This window comes from Corylus avellana, chromosome ca2 (genome assembly GCF_901000735.1).
Source record: "Corylus avellana chromosome ca2, CavTom2PMs-1.0".
NCBI lineage: Eukaryota > Viridiplantae > Streptophyta > Magnoliopsida > Fagales > Betulaceae > Corylus > Corylus avellana.
In genome coordinates, this window is record NC_081542.1 from 47714806 (window position 1) to 47741182 (window position 26377).

Consider the following 26377-nt stretch of genomic DNA (forward strand, 5'->3'; position numbering starts at 1 on the left):
CCCCCTCTCTCTCTCTCTCTCTCTCTCTCTCTCCGAGACCCCAAAAACCAAAAATGGCTCCCCGTCTCTTCCTCCTCATCGCCGTGTTTTCCCTCACCCTCTTCTCCGTCTCGGTCAGGTCCTCCGACTCGGACCTTGTATCAGAACTCCTGGCCCTCCAGTCCGACTCCAAATCGGGCGTTATCCACCTCGACGACCACTCCGTCTCGCGCTTCCTGACCTCGCCCAAGACCCCCAGGCCCTACTCCCTGTTCGTCTTCTTCGACGTGGCCCAACTCCACGACAAGGCCGAGCTCCAGCTGAAGACCCTCCATGCCGAGTTCTCGCTCCTCGCCAAATCCTTCATCACAAACAACCAAGACCCCGATTCCTCCTCCCACGGCAAGCTCTTCTTCTGCGATCTTGAGTTCAAGGAGTCCCAGTCCACCTTCGCGCTCTTCGGCGTCAATTCCCTCCCTCACATCAGCCTCATCGGCCCGAATCAGACCCCGAAACAGTCCGATCAGATGGACCAGGGAGACTTCTCCAGGATTGCCGAGTCGATGTCCCATTTCGTCGAGTCCAAGACCAATCTCGTCGTCGGCCCGATCCACCGCCCACCGTTTCTCTCGAAGAAGCAATTGGCGTTGGTCATTGTGGGTATTCTCATTTGGATTCCATTTGCTGTGAAGAAGATTGTGATGGGTGAGACTCCGCTCCACGACCCGAAACTCTGGCTGGTGGGTTCGGTGTTCGTCTACTTCTTCAGCGTCTCGGGCGCGATGCACAACATCATTCGGAAGATGCCCATGTTCCTGGCGGACCGGAACGTCCCGAACAAGCTGGTATTCTTTTACCAGGGCTCGGGAGTGCAGCTCGGGGCGGAGGGGTTCGCGGTCGGGTTCTTGTACACGATTGTGGGTCTGTTGCTGGCGTTCATGACGCGTGTGCTCGTGAAGGTGAAGAATGTGAACGTGCAGATGGCGGTGATGATTGTTTCGCTGTTCGTTTCGTTTTGGGCGGTCAAGAAGGTGGTCTATTTGGATAATTGGAAGACTGGTTATGGGATCCACGGATTTTGGCCTCCAAGTTGGTAATAAGCTACAAAAAGGTAATGACTTTTTTGGGTTATTAGATTGTTACTTATAAAAGGTGATGATAATCGAGACAATGTAGATTGTTACTTATAAAATTTTTGGTTGAAAACCATTTGGTAGATCAATTTCGTAATGTTGATTGCAGGTTTTGCTTTATAATATAATCTTCGCCATGTTTGCTTTGGAAGAATTACGTTAGGGAGCACTTGAGGTGGGAGTGGACCAATTGGCTAAATGCTCAGAGGCTAGATAGGTTAGGGAAGTCTAACAGTGGTTTTTCGGGTTGGATGGAACAATGGCGACGTCGCTATCACGACATTCCCTCTGGTCTTGTTTACTTGGCCTTCTACTATTATTATTATTATTATGAGCTACCAATTTCAACATAAACATTCTTACTTCTTTTTTTTTTTTTTTTTTTTTTAAATATTCATACTTTTTCTTATATCAATTAATTTTTGTTACAATATCGGACCAAAATTTTTTAACAAACACACCTTAAAAATTGCTAAGAGTATTCTTAGCAGCTATCCAGCCATTTTACCTATATTTAAAGATTCAAACTATTTTTTACTTCCCTACCTACAAAAATTCTACAATAGCTTTCTTTTATTATTAAAATATTATTTTCATTTTCATTAAAATAATATTTTCTTTTATTCTAAAAACATTTTTCTTTTTCATCTCTCATCTCCGTCTTCTTTCCCTGGTCACATCTTCCAGGATAGTAGTTAGCTGCTTATTGTCTGGAGCAAATTTTTTTTTTTTTTAATTTTTAAATATTAAAAAAAAAAAATTGCCCGTTCTTTTCTTTCCCCCAGCCGCATCTCTCTCCCTTTCTAGATCTCAATGATCTCACTCTCTACCTCACTTTCCCCCAGTAGATTCTCGCTCACGAAGACAGAAAGGGAGAATTTTTGCTATGCCGAATGGTTATCCTCTTTATATTCTTATCCGCTCAATCATTATCTGCAGCGAAACCAGTGTTAGAAAACAGAGAGAAAACGTGAGAGTGAGGGAGGGAGAGAGAGAGAGAGTTATGGGTATTTGATTGTGATGGGGTTGATTCTCTAGGTATTTTTATTTGGGTAATCAATTGTGTTCTTGATGATTTTTGATTGGGTTGTTGTGGAGCTTGTGGTTGAGTTCTTGTTGAGTTTTGGTGAGTTCTGGAATGATTTAAGTTGTTTGGGGATGATTGATTTTGTGGGTTTTATTTGTTGTTAATTTTGGGTGTAAATCCTTTGAGTGGCCGTGAGAGTGAAGATGGAGTATTGAAGATGGAGATTTGGTTTCTTGAGGGCAAAAATCAATTGGGTTTCTATTTAATTTTGCTCTACTTGAATCAGATGAAGTGCATAAGTGCAGAAGATTGCTCTAAGTTGTTCTTTTTATTGTGAGAAAATGGCTTTGTGTCTAGATAAAGTGCAGAAGAAGAAGAGGGCGGAGAAGAAAAACGGAGAAATATAATGGAGATGACTGTGTGAAAAGATGTGAGAGGAGAGAGAGTGTTTTTTATTTATTTATTTTTTTTTTTATGATTATAATAATAACAAGGATCGCCACAATTGAACATTGGGTTCAACCTTGGCAGCTGATGGTTTAAGGAACGGAAATCTGCTGTGAGATTTTTTTTTAGTTTTTAGACATATTTTCTAAACTTAGAAAATAAACTCCCTTATAAGAAGTCTGTTAAAAATGCTCTAAGGATAGCAGCAACAATAGCTATGTGGGGAGAAATGGGAATGATAACGTCAAAGTGTACCAAGCTGAAGTGGTTTCTACCCATATTTTTGTAATGTTTGTCAAGTGGTATGGATTTTAAGAGTGATATTATTGTGGATCAATTGGTTTCTTGTATATCAAATTAGACTAAAACAATGTCTAGATGAGCCATACTAGTCTTTATTTTACTTTTGAATAAACCGTAAGTAAAGTTCTTTTTATTATTGCTAGCTTGCGGATTCTCTGCTTTTCACAAAACAGTCCAATCCCCATTCCCCATCTATTATAATGTCAAATTATAAAAATACTTTGACAAAATAAAAATTTTTTGATTACTTGCAGCTACCTTCAAGGAGATACCTTACATTGGTTAAAGCAATGGAAAAAATTAGAAGAAAGTAAAATGCAAAAAAATTATACTACTTTATAAAATCTTCACATTGAGAGTTTTGTTGGTGATACAGGCTGGGGTTGAACCTTTGAGTGGGCCGACATTAGATGGGTTGGACAACTAGAGCCCAGACCTGAGCTTTGGTTGACCAGTCATACATACCCAACCCAACTCACTCACCTTGACAGCATCATCTTGACAATCTCAGTTGAAGCCACATGAGAAAAAATTTTCTTAGCGAGAACCCAAATGCTGCAGAAAGCTCACCATCTCCTCAAACCATTCTCAACTTCAACAACACCAACTTCTCTCACTTGGAGAAACCAAATCAAACAGAACCAGCTAGCCTCCCAAATCTCATCCACTCTGTTGCAAAGACACAACTGGGTTCTTCTCCTCCAAAACCTCAAACTCTCCTCGAAATTAACCCCATCTCTCTTCCTCCAAATCCTCCATAAAACCCACACTAACCCTCAAATCTCTCTCAACTTCTTCAATTGGGCAAAAACAAATCTTGGGTTTCAACCAGACCTCCAGTCCCACTGCAAAATCATCAACTTTCACTTGCGTCGGGTCTTGTCCAACCCGTGAAGCCACTTTTGGATTCCTTGATTCAGAGCCACCCTGCATCAGTGCTTGCACAGTGTCTGATTCGAGTTTGTAGAGGTACAGATTCTCAGTCTAATGCGTTAAGCTTTGTTATTGAATGTTATTCGCAAAAGGGTTTGTTCGTGGAGGGGTTAGAGGTGTTCGGGAAAATGAGAGGTCAGGGTTGTACCCCTTCAGTTCGTGCCTGCCATGCACTGCTTGAGGGTTTGCAGCAACAAAACGAGATTAAACTGGCTCGGTGTTTCTTTGGTGCTGTATTTCGTAGTGGGGTGTCGCTAAACCGGCCTATGTGGTCAGTGTTTGCTCAGATTGTGTAAAAATGAGAAATTTGAGAGAGTTGCTAGATTGCTAGATTTTGGTATTCTTAACTCTGTGATTTATAATCTTGTCATTGATTATTATAGCAAAGGTGGGGATTTTGGAGCTGCATTTGATGCCTTGAATCAGATGTGTGATAGGAAAATTGAACCAGGTTTTACTACTTATAGCTCAGTTCTTGATGGGGATTGTAAATATGAAAAATCTGAAGTCATTGAGAGCATCATGAGCATTATGGTGGAGAAGGAGCTGCTTCCGAAGACACCTTTACCCAAATATGATTTGGTAGTTCAGAAGCTTAGTGATCTGGGCAAGACTTATGCTGCAGAGATGTTCTTTAGGAGAGCTTGTGATGAGAAGATTGAATTACAGGATGCTATAACAGCAGCTCATCATCAACAGATTACTCTTTCTTATCCTACATACGTGTATATAAGTTAGTTTAGTTTGTTATATCAGCTAGTTAGTTATGTAAGTTGAAACTGTTATGTTAGTTATGTTGTTAGCCTATACTCTGTTAGTTGAGTTGTAAAACAGAGTAAATAAACTCATGTATTGCTTTGTATTTTGGCAAGTTAATTAGAACAGTTTTGTCTTCAATCTCTTTCTTTCTTTACAATTTGATATGGTATCAGAGCCTTTCACTTTGTGAAAGTTCAGTTCATCAATGTCGATCTCAGTTTCCTCGATTCCTGAAGCCATTCCCCTTTCTTCTTCTCATTGATTACCTTTCTCTCTCAATGACAATGCCTCTATTCATTACTATCTGCATAATGGTGATAATTCAGGGCTATTGTTGGTTCCTCAACCATTAACTGGTGAGAACTATAACACTTGGAGCTGATCCATGACCATGGCTCTCTCTGCGAAGAACAAGTTGCAATTCGTTGATGGAACTCTTCCTCACTCATCCACTCTGAATGAATCTGAGTTCAGAGCTTGAAAGAGGTGCAATGATACAATATCTTCATGGATTGTTAACATCGTATCGAAGGACATTGCTACCAGTATAATCTACATCAACAATTGCCAGGATATGTGGTTGAGTCTGAAGCACATTAAAACGGACCACAAGCCTTCCAGCTTCAGAAAGTTATCTCTAGCTTATCGCAGGATAGCATGTTTGTAAGCTCTTACTTTACTCGTCTCAAATCTCTTTGTGATGAATTTAACAACTATAAGTCCTTTTCTCCATGTACTTGTGTTCCTGCATGTTCTTGTGGTAGCCTAAAATCTGTCCAAACATTTTTTGATCTACAGTACATTTTTCAATTTTTAATGGGGCTCAATAAGTCTTTTGCTCACATCAGAGGTCAAATCCTCTTGATGGATCCACTTCCTCCAATTAACAAAGTGTTTTCACTAGTTGTTCAAGAAGAAAGCCAAAGACAAATCTTCATAAGATCTATGACTTCAAACCCTGTAGCCTTCATAGCCAAATCTGTCCCCACATAGCAGAATAGGTTTCCTAGGCAGATGACTCGAAAGGATAAACCAGTCTGTACTCATTGTGGTATTTCTGGACATACAATTGATAAATGCTACAAACTGCATGGCTTCCCCCCTGGATTCAAATTCACAAAGAGGCCTTCTTTTTCTCCAAGTTCAAGTGTGAACTATGCTGCTCAGAATCATGGAGAAAATTTTCCTGCAACTCCACAAGTTCCTCAGTTGCCAATTACTGTAGAACAGTGTCAAAGGCTTCTAGAATTCTTGCAGACTAATCCTCATCAAGCTTCCACCAATCAAGTAGGTTCTTTACCTGCTACTCAAGACCACCTCTTCTCTCAGGTGTCAGGTAATGCCCTTGCCCTCAATGTTAAGCATTCTGTTTTTCATTCAAACCTCAACTTGCCTAAACTCAAACTAAATCCGACAGATGCTCCTTGGATCATTGATATGGGAGCTACTGATCACATGGTTAATTGTGTTTCTTTGTTTACAACAATTACATCTACTATATCCACATATGTCAAACTACCTAATGGTGGCTTAGTTTCTGTTACACACATAGGCACGGTTAGAATTTCAGAACATTTCATTTTAACCAATGTCTTATGTGTACCATCTTTTTCATGCAATCTCATTTCTGCAAAAAGCTCATCAAACACCGTGGTTGCTGCCTCATTTTTATTAACTCTTATTGTTTCATATAGAATCTGATCACTTGGAAAACGATTGGAGTGGGTGAGGAAAAAGAAGGTTTGTTCCATTTGATACAATCTGCAAGCAAGCTTTTTGCAAACCATGGTGTTAATTTTGCTATTCTCAAAAATCCTTCAACAGACCTATGGCATTTTAGGCTAGGTCATTTGTCTAATTCTAGAATAAACATGTTGCACAATTTAGTTGCTTTCATTTTTGTTGATTCAAATAAAATTTGTACTATTTGCCCTTTGGCAAAACAGAAAAAACTTCCTTTTCCTATTAGTAATAAAACTTCAAATGCTCATTTTAATCTCATTCATGTTGACATTTGGGGTCCCTTTTCTCAGCAATTCACAAATGGATCACATTATTTTCTTACTATTGTGGATGATTTCAGTAGATATACTTGAATTCATCTCATGCATCAAAAGTCCCAAGCTAGGTCTTTTATTCGATCTTTCTTTAAACTTGTAGCAACTTAGTTTAATCTCAAGATTAAAATCTTGAGATCTGATAATGGTGCAGAATTTTACATGGAAAATTTTTTCTCTTCTCAAGGTACTCTACATCAACTTAGTTGTGTAAAGACACCTCAACAAAATTCCATTGTTGAAAGAAAACACCAACATTTACTCAATGTTGCTAGGGCTTTAAGGTTTCAATCTCATTTGCCTCTTTCTTTTTGGGCAGATTGTGTCTTAACAGCAGTTCATTTGATTAATAGGATTCCATCTCCTTTGTTGTCTAATAAATCTCCATTTGAATTGCTGTTTTCTGAGCTTCCTTCTTATTCTCATCTAAAGGTTTTTGGTTGTCTAGCTTTTGCGTCCACCTTATCTCGAGATAGACACAAATTCCATCCTAGAGCTATTGCATGTGTTTTCCTAGGTTATCCTCATGGTATGCAAGGATATAAACTTTTAAACATTCATACCAATTCTGTTTTTGTATCTAGAAATGTGGTCTTTCATGAACATGTTTTTCCTTTTGCATCAAAAGAATTTTCTTTCCATTCAGATGTTCATTCAAATGATGCAATCAATAATTCTCCTTGGTTCACTAATCTTCCTATATCAGTGATGATACTTGTCACCATTCATCTCCTATTGCAGAAGATCAGTTGCATGATGATCACTCCACTCATGACATAGTTTCTCATGATTCTCATGATCATCATTTATCTTCTCCCAACATTAGTCATCAATCAGATTCTATAGCAGAATCATCTATCATCCTAACCAAAACCCTTAGGAAATCAAGCCGCACTAGGCAAGCTCCTAGTTACTTGTAGAATTATCATTGTCAACTTGCTTCTTCCAATTCCACTTCATCTGATTCTATGGTTGGATTTTTTGATGACACTGTAATTGATAATGTTAATGCAGGTACCCATATTCCCTTTCTTCTGTTTTGAACTATGGCCATCTTTCCCCTTCTCATAAAGCATTCAGTTTATCTCTTATTTCCCACAAAGAACCAAAATTCTTTCATCAAGCTGCTAAGTTACCTGAATGGCGTGAAGCTATGCAAGCAGATCTTGATGCTTTGCAAGTAAACAACACATGGGTGTTAGCCTCTCTACCCTCTGGTAAGAAAGCTATTGGTTGCAAGTGGGTGTATAAAACAAAGCTCAAGGCTGATGGCAGTATAAAGAGACACAAGGCTAGGTTGGTGGCAAAAGGGTATACTCAGAATGAGGGTTTAGATTATCATGAAACATTTTCCCATGTTGCCAAACTTACTACTGTTAGATGTCTTTTAGCCATTGCAGCAGCTAACAATTGGTTCCTTCACCAATTGGACGTCAACAATGCATTTCTCCATGGAGATCTTGATGAAGAGGTGTACATGGCTGTTCCACCTAGTTTTTCCATTAAGGGGGAGCAACAGGTGTGTTAATTGACAAAGTCTCTATATGGATTGAAGCAAGCCTCTCGCTAGTGGTTTTCTAAGTTCTCCAATACACTGGTTCCTCAAGGCTTCATTTAGTCTAAAGCTGATTATAGTCTTTTCACCAGAACTGAGGGTTCGGTTTTTATTGCCCTTTTGGTTTATGTAGATGATATTGTCTTGGCTAGTAACAACTCTGCAGCCATCAAACAGTTTACTTCTTCTCTCAATGAGAAATTTAAACTTAAAGACTTGGGGAAGTTGAAGTTTTTTCTTGGCTTAGAGGTAGCTAGATCAGACAAAGGAATCTCTTTATCTCAAAGGAACTATGTGTTGGAGATCCTTCAAGATTCTGGTTTATTGGCTTCTAAACCATCTAAATTCCCTATGGAACAGAACCTCAAACTTTCTAAGGATGCTGGTTCCTTATTGGCAGATCCAACTAGCTACAGACGTCTCATTGGCAGATTGATTTACCTCACAATCACACGTCCTACCTCACAATCACATGTCCTGATTTAGCTTATGTGGTTCATACTCTCAGTCAGTTCATGGATCAACCCTAGCAGCCTCATTTAGATGCTGCTCAAAGGGTGTTAAGGTACTTAAAGGCTTCTCCTGGTCAAGGGTTATTCTTTCCTTCTTCATCAGATTTTCAGGTAAAAGCTTTTTGTGATGCTGATTGGGATGGCTGCTTGGACTCTCGAAGGTCCATTACTGGTTATTGTATTTTTATTGGTGATGCCTTAGTTTCGTGGAAGTCAAAGAAACAACAGACGATCTCTAGATCATCTACTGAGCCTGAGTATAGGGCTATGGCATCCACTTGCTGTGAGGTTACCTGGCTATTCAGTTTACTCAAGGATTTACAAATCCTTCATCCACAGCCTGCAGCTCTTTTCTGCGACAGCAAGGCTGCAATTCATATTGCAGCCAATCCAATATACCATGAATGCACCAAGCACATAGAAATCGACTGTCACCTTGTCAGGGAAAAGATTCAACAAGGTCTTTACTTTACATGTTTCTTTTGCTGCTAACTTAGCTGATATATTTACCAAGCCTCTTGGTTTTGCACAATTTAGTGCTTTGCTGTCCAAGATGAACGTACTCAATATTTTTCATCTTGAGGGGGAGTAACAACAGCTCATCATCAACAAATTACTCTTTCTTATCTTACATACGTGTATATAAGTTAATTTAGTTTGTTATATCAGGTAGTTAGTTATGTAAGTTGAAACTGTTATGTTAGTTATGTTGTTAGCCTATACTCTGTTAGTTGAGTTGTAAAACAGAGTAAGCTCATGTATTGCTTTGTATTTTGGCAAGTTAGTGAGAACAGTTTTGTCTTCAATCTCTTTCTTTCTTTACAATTTGATATGGTACTTATGGGTGTATATTAAGGGCATTGTCTAAGGAAGGGAGAGCGAAGGATCGTTCAATCTCGGAAAGGGTTCTTACAGTGAGTGATAGTAGTTATAACGCAACGCATTTGTAAATGTTCTTCGTAAGGAAGATCAGTTCGAGGAGGATTGTGAATTGTTAAGGGATGCCCTAAGAAGAGGAAGCAGTCAATGTGAATCAGCATTGTCTGAATTCATAGCATCACACTGTAGGAAAGGTTGATGGAGAGAAGCAGAGGATTTGTTGAATGTGATTCTAGAGAAAGGGTTAGTGCCGGATTCGTCTTGTTGTTGCTCCTTGGTGGTGCATTACTGTTCCAACAGACGCATTGATTCAGCCATTGCATTGCATAATAAGATGGAAAGATGGAATATTACTTTGGATGTAGCAACTTATAATGTACTTCTCGATAGGCTTGTTGCAGGGAGGAGGATTGAAGAAGCCGTCAGGGTGTTGATTACATGAGAAGAATGAATTTGGTGAGCAGTGCAAGTTTTACAAGCATGATTCGTGGGCTTTGTCGCGTAAAGGAACTCAGAAAAGCCATGAAAATTCATGACGAGATGTTGAGCATGGGGCTTAAACCTGATCAAGCAACATATAAGCGGTTGATTTTTGGGTTTAAGTAACAGATTGTTGTGTTTGACAAGAGTCCATTTTGGCTTTAACCATCTCTTGTAAATTGGCCGGCATGATCAGGCCATGTACTGCACCTTTTGATGCGCGATACAAAGAAGCTCTAAGTTTGTAAACCTAGACTTCCTAGTGACAAAAGAAAATGAAAAATTTCCCCCATCTTTATTTGCCCATGTTTGCACTACCAAGTACCAAGTAATGTGAATGTTACCTCTTGCTCGATATCATAATCATCATGGCGGAGCCAAGAAAGAGCCAAACATGAATGAGAAATATACTAGAAGCTCATAACCATAGGAATTAGAAAAAAAACATCACAAATTATATTCTTTGTTTTTATTTATTTCGTCTAATTTTTGGATGTTGAGACTAGATTATGGATACTTGTAAAACACAAAACTTAAGTGGTATTTGTCAGCATATGTGCAGATAATATATATGATATCCGCCCGCTTGAAATTAGGGGTTGAGAATTCACACGTAACCCATGAGATGGGCAAATGCAGAGCAATTTTAATCGCTTACTTAAACACCATTATATGTATAAATCATTTACCTTAAGAGTTCTTAACATAACTTTACAAAATAATTTTGGAAGTTCTAATCAATATTTTCTAATTGAATGGTTCTTGTTGGTACAAGTGAATGTAAAATGTGAAATGACACTTGAAAATGCTTAGTAGTGTTTGATTTCCCACAAATATAATCGTATTTACAGCCTTAATAGCAGAGGCTAAATAAGTCAAGGTCTCCCCCAACTACACAAAACAAAAACCCCTCTCTCTCTCTCTCTCTCGCTCTCCGAGACCCCAAAAACCAAAAATGGCTCTCCGTCTCTTCCTCCTCATCGCCGTGTTTTCCCTCACCCTCTTCTCCGTCTCGGTCAGGTCCTCCGACTCGGACCTTGTATCAGAACTCCTGGCCCTCCAGTCCCACTCCAAATCGGGCGTTATCCACCTCGACGACCGCTCCGTCTCGCGCTTCCTGACCTCGCCCAAGACCCCCAGGCCCTACTCCCTGCTCGTCTTCTTCGACGCGACCCAACTCCACGACAAGGCCGAGCTCCAGCTGAAGACCCTCCATGCCGAGTTCTCGCTCCTCGCCAAATCCTTCATCACAAACAACCAAGACCCCGATTCCTCCTCCCACGGCAAGCTCTTCTTCTGCGACCTTGAGTTCAAGGAGTCCCAGTCCAGCTTCGCGCTCTTCGGCGTCAATTCCCTCCCTCACATCAAGCTCATCGGCCCGAATCAGACCCCGAAACAGTCCGATCAGATGGACCAGGGAGACTTCTCCAGGCTTGCCGAGTCGATGTCCCATTTCGTCGAGTCCAAGACCAATCTCGTCGTCGGCCCGATCCACCGCCCACCGTTTCTCTCGAAGAAGCAATTGGCGTTGGTCATTGTGGGTATTCTCATTTGGATTCCATTTGCTGTGAAGAAGATTGTGATGGGTGAGACTCTGCTCCACGACCCGAAACTCTGGCTGGCGGGTTCGGTGTTCGTCTACTTCTTCAGCGTCTCGGGCGCGATGCACAACATCATTCGGAAGATGCCCATGTTCCTGGCGGACCGGAACGACCCAAACAAGCTGGTATTCTTCTACCAGGGCTCGGGAATGCAGCTCGGGGCGGAGGGGTTCGCCATCGGGTTCTTGTACACGATTGTGGGTCTGCTGCTGGCGTTCATGACGCGTGTTCTCGTGAAGGTGAAGAATGTGAACGTGCAGAGGGCGGTGATGATTGTTTCGCTGTTCGTTTCGTTTTGGGCGGTCAAGAAGGTGGTCTATTTGGATAATTGGAAGACTGGTTATGGGATCCACGGATTTTGGCCTTCAAGTTGGTAATAAGCTACAAAAAGGTAATGACTTTTTTGGGTTATTAGTGAAAAGTGGTTGAAGTCGGTGTTGGAATTTGATGTTTTAATGTAGAACTTTTGATGATAATCGAGACAATGTAGATTGTTACTTATAAAATTTTTGGTTGAAAACCATTTGGTAGATCAATTTCGTAATGTTGATTGCAGCTTTTGCTTTATAATAATCTTCACCATGTTTGCTTTGGAAGAATTACGTTAGGGAGCACTTGAGGTGGGAGTGGACCAATTGGCTAAATGCTCAGAGGCTAGATAGGTTAGGGAAGTCTAACAGTGGTTTATCGGGTTGGATGGAACAATGGCGATATTGCGTTTGGTAAAGTTGTTACTGTGAGATCCCTCCACGACGTCTAAAGTATGATAGATTGGTTATCCTGAGTTCCATCAATTTATAATTTGCATTTGACGATAATATAGTGATTTGTAGTGATAGCTATTTCTGAATATCATTTACCGTTGACATTGCTAGCTGCCATGCCCCCTCTTCATAACTCCGTCATTTTAATCTTGGTTTTTTAGTAGGCTGTTTATTCTGTTTGAGTGTCCTGGTTGTGATGGCATAAATGGTATTTGCATATTTTTCCGGATGAGTCACTTGTCTATATTATTTATCCAAATACATTATGAAGGATCCTTATTTGGCTTGATATTTTTGTGTCACCCAGTTGTTGACCAAGATCGACGTGCATAATCTGTGAAAGCGTTTCAAAAGCTGGTCATGCTTGAAATTCAATTTGCTGTAGAATAGTTATTAGTGTTTAATGGTGTTATTGAGGGCAAAAACCTAGAAAGGTCAGGTCACTTTGCTTGATGTGAATGTGTGGTTATTGCTGCTTGGTTTGGATATCAAATGGTCAGAAGAAAATTACCCAGACTCTTCGCTGTGACGGTGTGTGAATTATAGTGCTTCTTTGGAGTAAATTATGAGTTTTGAATAGCTTAGGTCATGGTCTTTTCATTTAGATGTGAAGTTATCTTTGTGCTACAGACCTCTAAGTTTTCATTGGACTATACACCTGTCCATTTAAACTGGTTCCTTAAATTTAATCTTTGGTATTTGGTTGATAATTCACATTTAGGCATGCCTAGTTTCACCTGTCCAGTTTATACTGAGCCTGAATTAAAACTTTATATTAAAACAATTATATCTGGTCGTTAACGGGATGGTTTCACAACGTATGTGTGTGAGTCTGTGGTAAATTCAATTGTAGTAGTGATGGAATGGATAGGTAGTCCCTTCATCTATAGGTATTGTTTTGTTACTTCACCAACTTTTTTGGGTTCCTATGAAACTAACACTATGTTTGTAAGTTTCTAAGGAAAATGAATCATGGAACGAATAATACTTATCCATTGTGAAAGAAAAGGGAATGAATGGATAGGTAGTCCTTCTTTGGGCAGTAAGCAGAAAACCTGAGGAGGGGTATGGCGTTCCTCACAAATCCTTTCCTTTCTTAAAAACTCCCAAACAAGAGAAAATGCCAATTCCTACATTAGCTGTTGTTCCTCTCCTTTACTTTCCAGCCAAATCTCCTTTCCAAACACTCTGTAGGGGGATCCTTTTTCTGCTTTCATTTCTTATGTATATTCCGGTTTTGACCCCTACTTTTGTCATGATACGTATAGTAAGCTTGGAAACTGAATTCACATTTCTGAGTGTTCTGTGGGGAGTCAGCCTGAGAATAAGGTTCTGTGTAATTGCTTATGCATCTGAGTTTAAATTGCACTGTATATGGAATTTGATGTAGTGTCTTGAGTTAAGCTGAAGGACAAGCTTGGAAGAAAATTGGGACTCGATCTAGGTCACAGAAAAAGAGATGATTTCAGCTTTAACGCAGACAGTGCAAGAGGCTAACTCTTGGCTTAGGAACCCCCATTATAATTTGAGGGCAGGAAATTCTCCCTTATCTAGTTGATGCCCCATCTGATTCTTATTTATGTTACAATTTTATTTAAGCCCTTCAATAGTCTTTTAGTTTTCTTAATAGTATTATAGCCTTTTCTAGTGGAGGCTATAGCACTGTAAGGAACTTTATTGGATATCAAGGGAACTTTCCCGTCTCAAAGGTGTCTTACTTAATCTAGGCGGTCTTCTTATGGAAGGCCTTATTCCAAAATTTTCCCAAGTGTTCTGAGAATTGAGAAACAAGCCCTCCCTTCTAGCTTGTGTTTAGAAAAATATATTTTAAGGGTGGAGACCTTTTGCTTAACAGACTTAGAAGGAAAGTCGATGTAGATTGATTGGATTACCTTTATATATTTAATAGATTGAGGTTCATGGTTGTAACACCTTGGTCCCATATTGGGTAGATAAGAAGAAGCCCACATAGAGTGTGTGGTTTATAAAGATAATCATGAGTGCTAAGTCCCATATTGTCTAGTTACTAGGTGAAACTAGGCTTTATAATGAATTTTAGGGAAGTTCCAAATTGATTAGTTCTTTTGGGGTAATGGAGCAGATATGACTAGCGCTTTTCCTTGGGTCGTTACAAATGGTATCAGAGCCACCTAGTAATGCTAGGTCATGTGGTACTGGAGCACTGCATGATGTGGCCATGACGAGGGCGTCAGGAATTTAAGAGGAGAAGTTTGTAACACCTCAGGCCCATATTGGGAAGATGAGAAGAAGCCCACATAAAGTAGGTGATTTATAAAGATAGTCATAGGTGCTAAGTCTTACATTGCCTAGTTACTAGGTAAAACTGGACTTTATAATGAATTCTAGGAAAACTCTAAATTGACTAGTCCTTTTGGGGTAATATCACAGATGTAGTTAGTGCTTTTCCCTAGGCCGTTACAATGGTCACGTCATATTGGCCCGAACATGTTCTAGATCAAGTTTTCAATCTTCTTGTTGAAAAAGGTCATATATGAAGAGGAAATGCTAAAGGTTTTGTTTTGTCATTTTTAGTTTAATGATTTATTTGTTTGGATGGGTTTTAAAATTTCTTCTATTCACTGGAAGCATGACGCTTTAGTCAAAGGAGGTTAAAAGACCCTCAAGGAGACACTTTTTAGATCAATAGGAAGATTTGATTTGAACTTGGTTTTATCATTTTGCAAGGTTTTTAATTCTTTTTCTGGGTTGAATTTTTCTTTTGGATGGCTGGTTATGATATGCTTTTAGGTAGAACAAATTGGAGTGAGAGACATTGATAGCTCTTATGTGCCTTTATTTTTCTCCTTTTTTGGCAACCTTTTGTGCCTAGGAGGTACTAAGTCAAGACCCATAAGATGTTGCGTTCTTTATCAACTCCTCACATGTTGGCTTGGCCTGAACTTATTGCAAACACAATAACTTGAGTATCAAAAACAAGAGGCGAGCCAAATAACTGAGAGAGTTCGGTTTTTCTCTTCTTTTCTTTTAGTGTCTTTTTCTCTTTCAAACGAGGAACTTCAATCTGGATGGACATGCAATAAACTATGGATGATGGAGTAATTTTATTAGGAACTAGGTTTTTATCACGGCCTTCGTACAAAGGCCGGTGCTATTTTTATTCAGTTAAAAAAATGTACCGAATATCTATGCTCCGACACGCCACTGATGGATCATGCCCGATGCCTATTCTTCTAGAGTTTTTTCTGCCTAATTATTGCAAGGATTCACGTCTGCAAATACTGCAACCATGTATGTTTTGCATGTAGCAATTCAATAACATAGATCCATTGTCAGCTAATTAGTACCATGTTCCTAACCCTACATATTTGCAAATCTCTTATGGATAGTTGCTAACGCTGAACCGCGCTACAAAATGTTTTTGACTTGAGAACATAAAACAAAAGACAGAAAACAAAGCCGTTAACAAACATGGTTGGATTCCAGATCCGACAAACCAAAACTGACAAATGTCATTCATGTCCTTTTGGAGGCCGAGCCGATCATAGTAGTTTCCCTTTAGAAAAAAGGGTCAGAAAAAGGACATATTCCATAACTTTCGGCAAAAACTTGCAGAAGACCCACTAAACCAATACAACAGCGTTTCATTCTCAAACAGTTTGTGATCCCAATCTCTAAAGTCATTCACTTCTCTAACTTCTTGTTACGGCACGTGATCGGTAGAATATTTTTTCACATTCATAGAAGCTAGTGAAAAAAAAAGTTCATTTGGACGGCTAAAAAGGGCTTCCAAGTGAGGTGGCCTCAACCTACTTCAGCTTGATGCTTCTCCAAAGTCTTTGCGTATGGACACAGCGGTGTTGATTCCTCCACCATAGCTTTATGCAGTTACCTCACTACCCTCTTTCGTTTTATGCACCTTGTATGCATATAGGCAAAACCCAAGAGGGCATAGTAGTCATCTGGAGCTGATTGAGGGGGGACAAATCTAGTAACATCTTTCCCTTTTTGTGCCTTAGCCCACATGTCACGTACTTTATACCATTTCCCACATCCATTATATTAACAGGCCTCTGGAATTCGAGAGGGAGGAAAGAAGATTACAGAGATAGAGAGAGAGAGAGAGGGAGAGCATATGGAAGAACATGTAGAGATGGTGGGCAGGGCATTTGTGGATCATTACTACCACCTCTTCGACAATGAAAGAGCTTCTCTCCCTTCTCTCTACCAGCCAACCTCCATGCTGACCTTTGAAGGGCAGAAGATTGTCGGGGTTGATGACATATCTTCGAAGCTTAATCAGTTGTCGTTTGATCAATGCCGGCATGTTGTCAGTACTATTGATTCACAGCCCTCAGCCTTCACCGGCGGCGTTGTTGTCTTCGTCAGCGGCAGCCTCCAGTTGCCGGGAGAGGAGCACCATCTGAGGTTTAGCCAGGTCATTTGTATATCTCTCTCTAACACATAGCGCACACAAATTCTCGTGAGGATGGATGTCGGCACACCCTCATAAAATCCACCAAGCGCTTTCATCTTTTCTGTTTATGGTAGAAAAAGGCATGCATTAATTAGGATGAGGGCTAACAATTTTTAACAAAATTTGAAAATTTGACACAAACCCAACATAAAACTAGCAAGTTAGAATTGACGGGTCTAACCCATTTAATTAAATAAGTCAGGTTATAGATGACCTATATAGGCTTATAGTGATGCCTCGATACACAACATTTAAGCTTGTAATTTTTGACGTGATCTGCAAACTCGACACGAATTCAACATGAAATTAGCGGGTTAGGATTGAGGGGTTTCACCCGTTTAATTAAATGGGTTGGGTTAGGTTTAACCTATATAGTCTTATACACATACTTCGACTCGACACAATCTCAACCCGACACGCGAACATAAATTGCCTCCCCTAATTAGGATCCCCATTTTGTCTAATATAATTGTCTTATTGCACTGTAATAGAACAACCCATGTGAGAACCTGATCGAACCCCGCTTGGTCAAACAAGCCCTCACGTTCACACGCACGTATTCTAACAATATAGTGTTAGAAATATATCACATTTTACAATAACATTCATAATAAAGCTTTTCTTTATGTTGGCTATGGGATTGTTTTTATGATCTCACCTTGATTAACTAGGCCACAACATATACAATAATTTGGAGATTTTTGCTCACTCCTACTGGAGTTTATTAGAAACTGACTTGACTTTGAAATGTTACAATGCTGCAGATGTTCCACTTGATTCCCACGCCACAAGGAAACTTCTTTGTGCAGAATGACATATTTCGCCTTAATTATGGTTAATTTGTTGTGATCTACTCTCTGGTGTTGTATTGAGGGAACAAATATGGTTCACAATTCTCTATTATTAATTTTCAGAGCCTTTTATATCATTGTTTTCTGGGTTGCAGGAATTGGATAACTTATTAACAAGTACTCTGATCACCCAAATAGCAATGAAATTCTTCATTAAACCAAGTAAAATGACCAGATCCAGGTGACTGTGTATGGCCACCCTTCCTCTGTTTAGGATGGCCACTTAGCTTCTTCTACTCGTGCAAAAGTTAAATACATGTTTTATGAAAACTATTCCTATAATAAGATAAGAATATAATTTTATAAAAAGTGTTTCGTATTTTGACCCAATGGCCCCAAATGGCTCTTAAGACTTATGTACCGAAAAGTCACAGTTAAGCTACAATTCTCATTGGGCAACCTATAACTAAGTTGAGCCCATGAAGTTCGCCTACCAAAGGGCTTGTATGCTAGAGGGCATGACGACTTGTTAGAAGGAACCAAGATCAATGAGCCAGGAAGAGGCCCGTTGGTTAAGCCTAAGGTCAATTTAGCTCAAAGACTAAGATGCACCTATATTTCGAAGGAACGCACTACGACCTATTTCCTTCTCTCAAGAGATCAAATAACGGCCTTCTTAAGTAAAAAAAACCTCTCCCGATATTCATGAAAGGGCATGACCTCAACAACCATTGATTCTTTTAAGTGAATTTGAGTCGGAGGCCCTCAAACCCTAGCAAAGGAAGGCGGGAACAACCCCCCTATATATATATATATAATAAGGAGGGTGAAACACACTCATTTCTTACACATTCACTTGGTTAATTTGCTTTCATTTCTATTTTCTGACTTAATCATCGGAGGTGGCTATGTTGGACCTTCAATGAATCTCTCTCATTGTTTGATCTATTTGCAACCTTCCGTTTGTACCTAACGTGCGCCAATGTATCAACATAGTTTAAAAAAATTTAAAATAAATCCAGAAAGCAAAACATTATATATTTTTCTGATTATGTGTATTGGTGTATGTCTTTACACTGAAATTTCTGAAAACCCAAGCCCAGTTCCTCGAGATTGTGCCCTCTCTATATAATTAAAAGTTGAAAAGATGTAGTATGTTCCCACTGTTTTTGTCTCTGAGGTTTGCTACAATGCATTCTCCCACCCTACCATCTACTCTCTTTAACATCTTGATTTTTTCAAAAAACAAAAAAAAATTAACAGAGAGGAGATAGTTGGGGAAGAGATAAATTTGATAATTTAATTAACATTTTCACTCTCTCTCTCTCACGTGTAGGCTCAAACTTTTTTTTTAATAGATAAAGTCTAACATGTGGAATATTAGATTTAAATAAAGATTAATTGACTGAGTTAAAGTTATTCGAGCACCTCTTGATTTTGATACCCAAAATCAAGAGAAGAAATAGCACTATTAGGAAAGGGGAGGTGGTGGTGTGCATCATGCATGTTAGATAAAGGTGACTCCAATATTTTACTGTGTTTGATGCCTATGGGACTGCTGCATATCTTTTTCTACTGAAGTTTGAAACATTGGCCTTTTTTTTTTTTTTTTTTTTTTTGAAGGCTAAAAAATTTTTGCTCTTAGCACAACATTTCCTATGGATTTTAGAATGCATTTCCACATTTGTTTCTCTTTCAACCACAACCAAGATGGTTATCAGGTAGAAAAGCCAAAGTCCCCACTGAGATTACACAGTAGATTTAATGATTTATAGGAGATAGAATCACACAATCACACCACTACCATGCTTTCCTAAGCCTCATGAGATATTCAGTGGACTCTTCAAGGATCTAGAACCACTTCAATCTGGCTTGGTCTCATAAGCTATAATTCCTAATCAGAAGTTTAATGAAGTTCACAAATGGGTAGAAGAGCATGAATTGATGGTCATAAAAGATCATATTTTTAATCTAATCAAGCCGCTTTAGAATCACATAGAATCACACCACTACCATGCTTTCCTAAGCCTCATGAGATATTCAGTGGACTCTTCAAGGATCTAGAACCACTTCAATCTGGCTTGGTCTCATAAGCTATAATTCCTAATCAGAAGTTTAATGAAGTTCACAAATGGGTAGAAGAGCATGAATTGATGGTCATAAAAGATCATATTTTTAATCTAATTATCCCAAAAACTTAAGCAGATAGGAAGAGATAAATTTAATAATTTAATTAACATTTTAACACTCACTCACGTGTAGGCTCAAACTTTTTTTTAGGAAAAATTACAGTTTACCCCCCTAAAGTTGACAGCGTTTTTCAATTCGAACATCAAAGTTTCAATTTTTGCAATCCACCCCCACAAAGTTTCAATTTTTTTTTTTCAATTCGACCAATATTATCCCAAAATTTCCATATTGCCCTAATTTTTTTTTTTTTTTTTAATGAAAAAGAAAAGAATTTGGGGGTGGCAAAATGGCCAGATGGGCAAAGGGGTGGCTACGGCCACCTTGCATTTTTTTTTTTAATTTTTTATAAAAAAATAAAAAAAATAAAAATTAGGGGCAATATGGAAAGTTTAGATACAATTGGTCAAATTGCAAAAATTTAGAACTTTAGGGGGGTGGATTGCAAAAATTGAAACTTTGGTATTCGAATTGAAAAACGCTGTCAACTTTGAAAGGGTAAACTATAATTTTCCCTTTTTTTTAATAGATGAAGTCTAACATGTGAAATATTAAATTTGAATAAAGATTAATTGACGGAGTTAAAGTTATTCCCGCACCTTTGATTTTGATACCAAAATTAAGAGAAGAAATAGCACTATTAGAAAAGGGGAGGTGGTGGCGTGCATCATGCATGTTAGACAAAGGTGACTCCAATATTTTACTGTGTTTGATGCGTATGGGATTGCTGAATATCTTTTTCTACTGAAGTTTGAAAACATTGGCTTTATTTTTTATTTTTTGAAGGCTAAAATTTTTTTTGCTCTTAACACAACATTTCCTATGGATTTTAGAATGCATTTCCACATTTGTTTCTCTTTCAACCACAACCAAGATGGTTATCAGGTAGAAAAGCCAAAGTTCCCACTGAGATTACACAGTAGATTTAATGATTTGTAGGAGATAGAATCACACCACTACCATGCTTTCCTAAGCCTCATGAGATATTCAGTGGACTCTTCAAGGATCTAGAACCACTTCAATCTGGCTTGGTCTCATAAGCTATAATTCCTAATCAGAAGTTTAATGAAGTTCACAAATGGGTAGAAGAGCATGAATTGACGGTCATAAAAGATCATATTTTTAATCTAATTAAGCCGCTTTGATTTTTTCAACAGCTTTTACTATTTCGTTTCGAGTCATCAATTTTGAAAGGACATAAAGAAGATAGGAAGATGTCATTTGACATTATTCGGGTAAAAAAGCATATGATTTGTGAAAGATAAGGTTTTTATTTTCTAATGTAAGTTGCTCTCATTCATTAAACAAGGCCATCAAGTAGACTCTAATTGACTAGAAGACACTAAAGATAAAGTTCACTAATTGAGGTAAAGCCAAGATGTATAATAATGATCGATGTGGTCCAAATTGACATAAATTCCTGCTTTTTCTACCATATATACAAGGCCTTTTTTTCTTTAGCAGAGATAGGCACAGAGGAGAAAGAAAGCTTGGCATGGCAACCCATCAACCTCTGTTAGAGAACCCCAAAACTTCCCAATGCAAGCCTCTGTTCCTAATTCTCTCCATAGCTGCCATCATAAGCTCATCTGCACTTCTCACTACCCATCTCACAAAACCCAGCTCCTCCGATCACCCCCTACAGCTTCTTCACATCTGTGATCAAGCCCACAGTTTCCGGGAATCATGCTTGGCCATGGTCTCAGAAGTGGTCCAGGACACACACACGATCTGCAGGGAAATGGGTGATGTTTGTCTACTGCAAATGTTCTTAGAAAGATCGACATCCGAAATACAAAAAGCCATGAAGACTGCCGAAGATCTCAACCACAGGATCAAGATCAACGATCCTAAAGTGTTTGCTTGTTTGCTTGATTGTGTGCAGCTGTTTGAGTTGTCCGTGGACAGGATTTTGGGCAGTGTAGTTGCTCTGCAAAATATGAGTAGCCATTCTATTGAAGATGCCCATGTATGGCTAAGTAGCGTGCTCACCAACCATGTCACCTGCCTGGACGGGCTAGTGGGGTCGGTCCGGACGACGATGGAGCCTGAGCTCAAGGGGTTGATATCAAGAGCCAGAGCTTCCCTAGCCATGCTTGTTGCAGTTTCGCCTTTGAAAACCAGAGAGATGGAGCCATTAAACGGGGAATTCCCGTTGTGGGTCAGGAGCGGTGACCGGAGGCTTTTACAGGCTTCGGCTAAGGAGGAAATCAAGGCTGATGTTGTGGTGGCCAAGGATGGGAGTGGGAACTACAAGACTGTGAAAGAAGCTGTAGAGTCGGCACCAAATAATGGGAAAAATAGGTACGTTATTTATGTGAAGAAGGGGAAATATAAAGAGAATGTTGAAATAGGGAAGAAAAAAAAGAACGTCATGATCGTCGGTGACGGCATGAATTCAACGATCATCACCGGTAGCTTGAATTTTATCGACGGAACCACTACTTTCAAATCTGCGACTGTAGGTACACATTTATCATTTTTTTTCTTCCCGCTTTTAAGGTAATCTATAATTTTTAGTTAATTTGAAGGATGGAATAGTTAATTCAAATCTACGCCCATGAAAGTTGGTTTCCTAGCATAGCCGATTCATGATCTACCAATGCTGCAGCTGCTGTTGGCGATGGATTCATAGCTCAAGACATCTGGTTCCAAAACACAGCAGGGCCGAAGAAGCACCAAGCGGTGGCGCTCCGCGTCGGGGCCGACCAATCCGTCATAAATCGCTGCCGCATCGACGCCTATCAGGACACTCTCTACGCCCACTCAAACCGACAATTCTTCCGAGACTCCTACATCACCGGAACAGTGGATTTCATCTTCGGCAACGCGGCTGTCGTGTTACAAAACTGTAAAGTAGTAGCCCGAAAGCCCATGAGTGGACAGACCAACATGGTCACGGCCCAAGGCCGAATCGACCCAAACCAAGCCACCGGGACTTCGATCCAAAACTGTGACATAATAGCAAGCCCTGATCTTGAGCCCTTAAACGGCTCGGTCCGATCATATTTGGGCCGTCCGTGGAAGGAGTATTCAAGAACCGTTGTCATGCAGTCCTACATAGGCGGCCATATTGATCCGGCCGGGTGGTCTGTGTGGGATGGGGATTTTGCCTTAAAAACATTGTATTATGGGGAGTATATGAACAGGGGACCAGGTGCTGGCACTGGCAAGAGAGTGAAATGGCCTGGTTATCATGTCATCACCAGAACAGAGGAAGCCAAAAAATTTACAGTTGCAGAGCTGATACAAGGAGGGTATTGGTTGAAGTCCACTGGAGTGGCTTATACAGAAGGGTTGTGACTTGTTAGTGAATATATATATATATATGGCTCATACTTCTGTTTTTCTGTCTTGTTTCAGTAAGTGAATCTGGTGGCTTTGGTTCGTTTGATCACTATTACGACGTTAATTAGTGATTATGTTGTGGCTTTTTCTGAAACAACCTTGTCTGATGAATAAATATCCCTTCTCTTTGTTTGTAATTGCTGAGAAAAAAAAAAAAAAAAAAAAATCCTTGTATGATGAAGAAGACAATATGTTCGTTTTTTACTCTTATGTCTTATGATTTGGATGTATTAGTTGCTTTGGGGTTAAGTATTAGAATTGCAGTACTTTGCTTATTTAAGAAAGCTTAATAACAAGAACTCTCCATAGAGAAATTATATCAAACACTTGTGATTTTTTTTTTTTTTTTAAAATCAAATAGAGAAAAAAGGGTTACAAAGGGTGATTGAGAATACTTCTAAATACACGGTTTAAAGTTATCCATTTAACAAATTGAAATTTGCACGTTTAGAAGTCATCAAAACAATCCAACTAAAAAAGAGGTGGAGCTGCTGGTTGATGTTGACAAGAGCGTACGCTGAGGCCCATTGGGTGGCCGATGGCGATGAGGGGCGAGTTGATGGCGAGAATTGTTGTCAAAGAATCCCCTTTAAAACAAGAGAGGGGTAACCAAAACTTGAAGCAAGCTTAACAGCAAGGAGGGTTGATCTCTGGCCATCAATTAATTAATATCATAGAGCCATTTTAGCAAACCATACAACAATCCAAACCTGCACAAATTTTTTTTACCTCATTCGACTCACACCCACCCAAAGCTCTATGACCATAGACCACCATTTTTTTCTTTGATCCAAAATGGTGGTGGGTTAATCATTCCTTGAACGTTTTACTTAATTTCACAAGTGTAATAATCAGCTCTTTGATCCGAAATGGTGGTGGGTTAATCATTCCTTGAACGTTTTACTTAATTTCACAAAGTGTAATAATCAGCCTGTTTGTCTAATTTGTGGACTGCGACATTGCCCATAAGGAAGGGCCTTAATTAATTCAACAATGACATGACATTGTAGTCTTGAAGAGCAGTCATAATCACTTGAAACCCTTAAATTAGTTTCATAAGTCATACAAAAAAATAAATAAATTGTACAGCAGATTCCAGCAAATAAATGAAAAGGACACATTTCTTGTTGACGTACACTAACTTTTAAATTGTTTGACAATGAAATGAATCTCCTTTTTTACTCATAAGTGAACTAATTATTATATTAAATTTAAGCAAATTTCTCTTCAACCATCAAATCATTTCTTTTTCCTTTTTCAGTTATGCTTTTTCATAATTTCAAACTTGAAATATAATAATATAAGTGACAACAAAAATAGTTCACTAATTTATTGTTCCATGCAATTTAATTTTCTTCATTTAGGGCGTTTTGAAAGCATTGGGATTCTCTTAAATTTTCTTCCCGAATTTTATAGAATTCGAACAAGGAATGAGAGATAGGTATACGGGATTCACATGGACAGAGCACCTGAGCTTCCCCGGACCTCTCTCTTATTTTTTACCCGAATTTTGTAATATTTGGAAAATATATGTATATTAAGGAACCAAGAAATCTGCTTGGGAAAAAAAAGAAAAGCAACCAAGAAATTTCTGTGCTGTTTCTTAGAAAGAAACAAACCAAGCAACGTGCCACCAACCAGAAAAAAAAATCCTGATCAGCAGATATTGTGAAAACCACGAAGCTTTGCGTGGAAAATGTAGAGGAATTCAATGTAAAATGGACTGTAGGACGATTTGCTTGCTAGCAGCTTTATGGGAATATAATAAGAAAAGGGGAAAATTCTTAACAAGAACAGGAGGCATATACGTGGAGACAAATCAAATTTTTTATCTTCAAATAAAATGCCATTTGATTATCCATTTGGATTGCAGCAGGCCAGGTGAGATTTATTTGGTGTTTGACAAATGTCACAAACTAGTACTCCACTAATATTTTGTTGATTAAAAAATTAATTAGGGTTTTGATCAAATTAATGAGCTTTCACCAATTCTGGCACACACAATATAAAAATCACAATCAAAGGAAGAGTATTAGATAAGCTGAATGAGAAATCGATGAAAGCTGGCAAACAAGTTATCAAATAATCATATATATATAATCAGTCAACCACTTCAAAGATGGATATGGGATAACGGTTTTTCCAGTTAAATCAGTAATTAAATAATTATATTTATTAATTTAAACTTTTAGAATATTAAATTTTTTTTAACCCTCATATCAGGTCCCATATGTGAGGAGAAAAGAATTTATTAATTGAATATTAATATATTTAAATTAATCATTTTCTATTTACTTTAGTTTTTGAGATATGGTGATTTAACAGCTATCCATTTTCATTTTAATATATTTAAATTTATTGGGACAAAACCAATCCCCACTAGTTTAGTTCAGGCTTTTTTTTTTTTTTATCCCATGAGTTAAAGTAGGAGGAGCCCAAATGAGGTATGATGACTTTTGTACTTTGTACTATTTATACTTGGAACAAAGATTTTTGTGATGCCTAGTTAGGTGACCTAAAATTGGGGGTCTTAGAGAAAAGGGGAGCCCGACCAAATCATGGTCTTAGTTAACCTAAACAAAACATGGCAATTTTTTACACCACTTGTCAATTTGATATGAATTTAATATAAGATTTATAAGTTAGGATTAAATAATTTGACTCGTTTAATTATATGAGTCGGGTTGTGATTGAATTTTATAATGTTATGCACGATTGCATGTGCTTCGACACAATCCGAACGTTATGTATGTCATGAATGCATACAAGTTTTGACACTGTTGAAATAAAGATGATGTGTAAATAATAGCAGAAGCAATATGGAAAATAACACAAAAAACTTTACGGGTGGTTCGGTATTAGACACCTATGTCTACCTCTTGGAATACCCCTAAGGGTTATATTGTGCACATTAACTTAATTTGTCTATAATACAATGGTTCCTATATATAGGGTAGTGTCTAAATACAAGTATGGTAATCAAATCTCCTTTCCCCTTGATTTGATTACAATCCCAATATTTGATCATAATTGTCCATAAATAGAAAATGTTTGATATCAACATAATTATTGAATATACGAAAAATATTATATATTTTTTGTATATTTTAACAGACACGACTTGTAAATTAGACATGACCCGATGTATGTCATGAAGACAGACAAA

General features: G+C 38.6%; 4 protein-coding genes and 1 pseudogene across 9 annotated transcripts; all 5 read left to right on the forward strand.

Annotated features, from left to right (window-relative positions):
• The first annotated feature begins 6 nt into the window (after window positions 1-6).
• Window positions 7-10303, forward strand: LOC132171766 (probable dolichyl-diphosphooligosaccharide--protein glycosyltransferase subunit 3B). Of its 4 annotated transcripts, none has more exons than XM_059583163.1 (2): window positions 7-1090; window positions 9975-10303. In XM_059583163.1, the coding sequence occupies exon 1, from the start codon at window positions 54-56 to the stop codon at window positions 1074-1076; it is 1023 nt and encodes a 340-aa protein (XP_059439146.1). In that variant the 5' UTR covers window positions 7-53; the 3' UTR covers window positions 1077-1090; window positions 9975-10303. The 4 variants fall into 4 exon arrangements, with proteins under 4 accessions (XP_059439146.1, XP_059439148.1, XP_059439147.1 ...); XM_059583165.1 differs by lacking the exon at window positions 9975-10303 and adding an exon at window positions 6276-6413; XM_059583164.1 differs by lacking the exon at window positions 9975-10303 and adding an exon at window positions 3266-3316.
• LOC132171764 (pentatricopeptide repeat-containing protein At4g21170-like) lies at window positions 3442-4766 on the forward strand (annotated as a pseudogene).
• A 635-nt stretch (window positions 10304-10938) lies between the features above and the next one.
• LOC132171765 (probable dolichyl-diphosphooligosaccharide--protein glycosyltransferase subunit 3B) lies at window positions 10939-17756 on the forward strand. 3 transcript variants are annotated; one of them, XR_009439065.1, is made up of 3 exons: window positions 10939-12056; window positions 12263-12426; window positions 17650-17666. XR_009439065.1 is itself a non-coding variant. In XM_059583161.1 (2 exons), the coding sequence occupies exon 1, from the start codon at window positions 11020-11022 to the stop codon at window positions 12040-12042; it is 1023 nt and encodes a 340-aa protein (XP_059439144.1). In that variant the 5' UTR covers window positions 10939-11019; the 3' UTR covers window positions 12043-12056; window positions 17650-17756. The 3 variants fall into 3 exon arrangements, 1 of the variants encoding a protein (XP_059439144.1); XR_009439066.1 differs by having other exon boundaries at window positions 12274-12426; XM_059583161.1 differs by lacking the exon at window positions 12263-12426 and having other exon boundaries at window positions 17650-17756.
• Window positions 16562-17724, forward strand: LOC132170083 (nuclear transport factor 2B). Its single transcript, XM_059580991.1, has 2 exons — window positions 16562-16846; window positions 17650-17724. Exons 1-2 carry the CDS (start codon window positions 16562-16564, stop codon window positions 17722-17724), a joined length of 360 nt encoding a protein of 119 aa, XP_059436974.1.
• Window positions 17757-21290: 3534 nt separating the features above from the next.
• On the forward strand, window positions 21291-23364 carry LOC132171510 (pectinesterase). The gene is made up of 2 exons (XM_059582838.1): window positions 21291-22328; window positions 22475-23364. Exons 1-2 carry the CDS (start codon window positions 21359-21361, stop codon window positions 23164-23166), a joined length of 1662 nt encoding a protein of 553 aa, XP_059438821.1. The 5' UTR covers window positions 21291-21358; the 3' UTR covers window positions 23167-23364.
• The last annotated feature ends 3013 nt before the right edge of the window (window positions 23365-26377 follow it).

Coding starts and splice junctions, on each gene's coding strand:
- LOC132171766 (XM_059583163.1), top strand. CDS start 54: ATGGCTCCCCGTCTCTTCCTCCTCATCGCCGTGTTTTCCCTCACCCTC.
- LOC132171765 (XM_059583161.1), top strand. CDS start 11,020: ATGGCTCTCCGTCTCTTCCTCCTCATCGCCGTGTTTTCCCTCACCCTC.
- LOC132170083 (XM_059580991.1), top strand. CDS start 16,562: ATGGTGGGCAGGGCATTTGTGGATCATTACTACCACCTCTTCGACAAT. Junction 16,847..17,649: donor ACCATCTGAGGTTTAGCCAG/GTCATTTGTATA, acceptor ACAATGCTGCAG/ATGTTCCACTTGATTCCCAC.
- LOC132171510 (XM_059582838.1), top strand. CDS start 21,359: ATGGCAACCCATCAACCTCTGTTAGAGAACCCCAAAACTTCCCAATGC. Junction 22,329..22,474: donor TTTCAAATCTGCGACTGTAG/GTACACATTTAT, acceptor CCAATGCTGCAG/CTGCTGTTGGCGATGGATTC.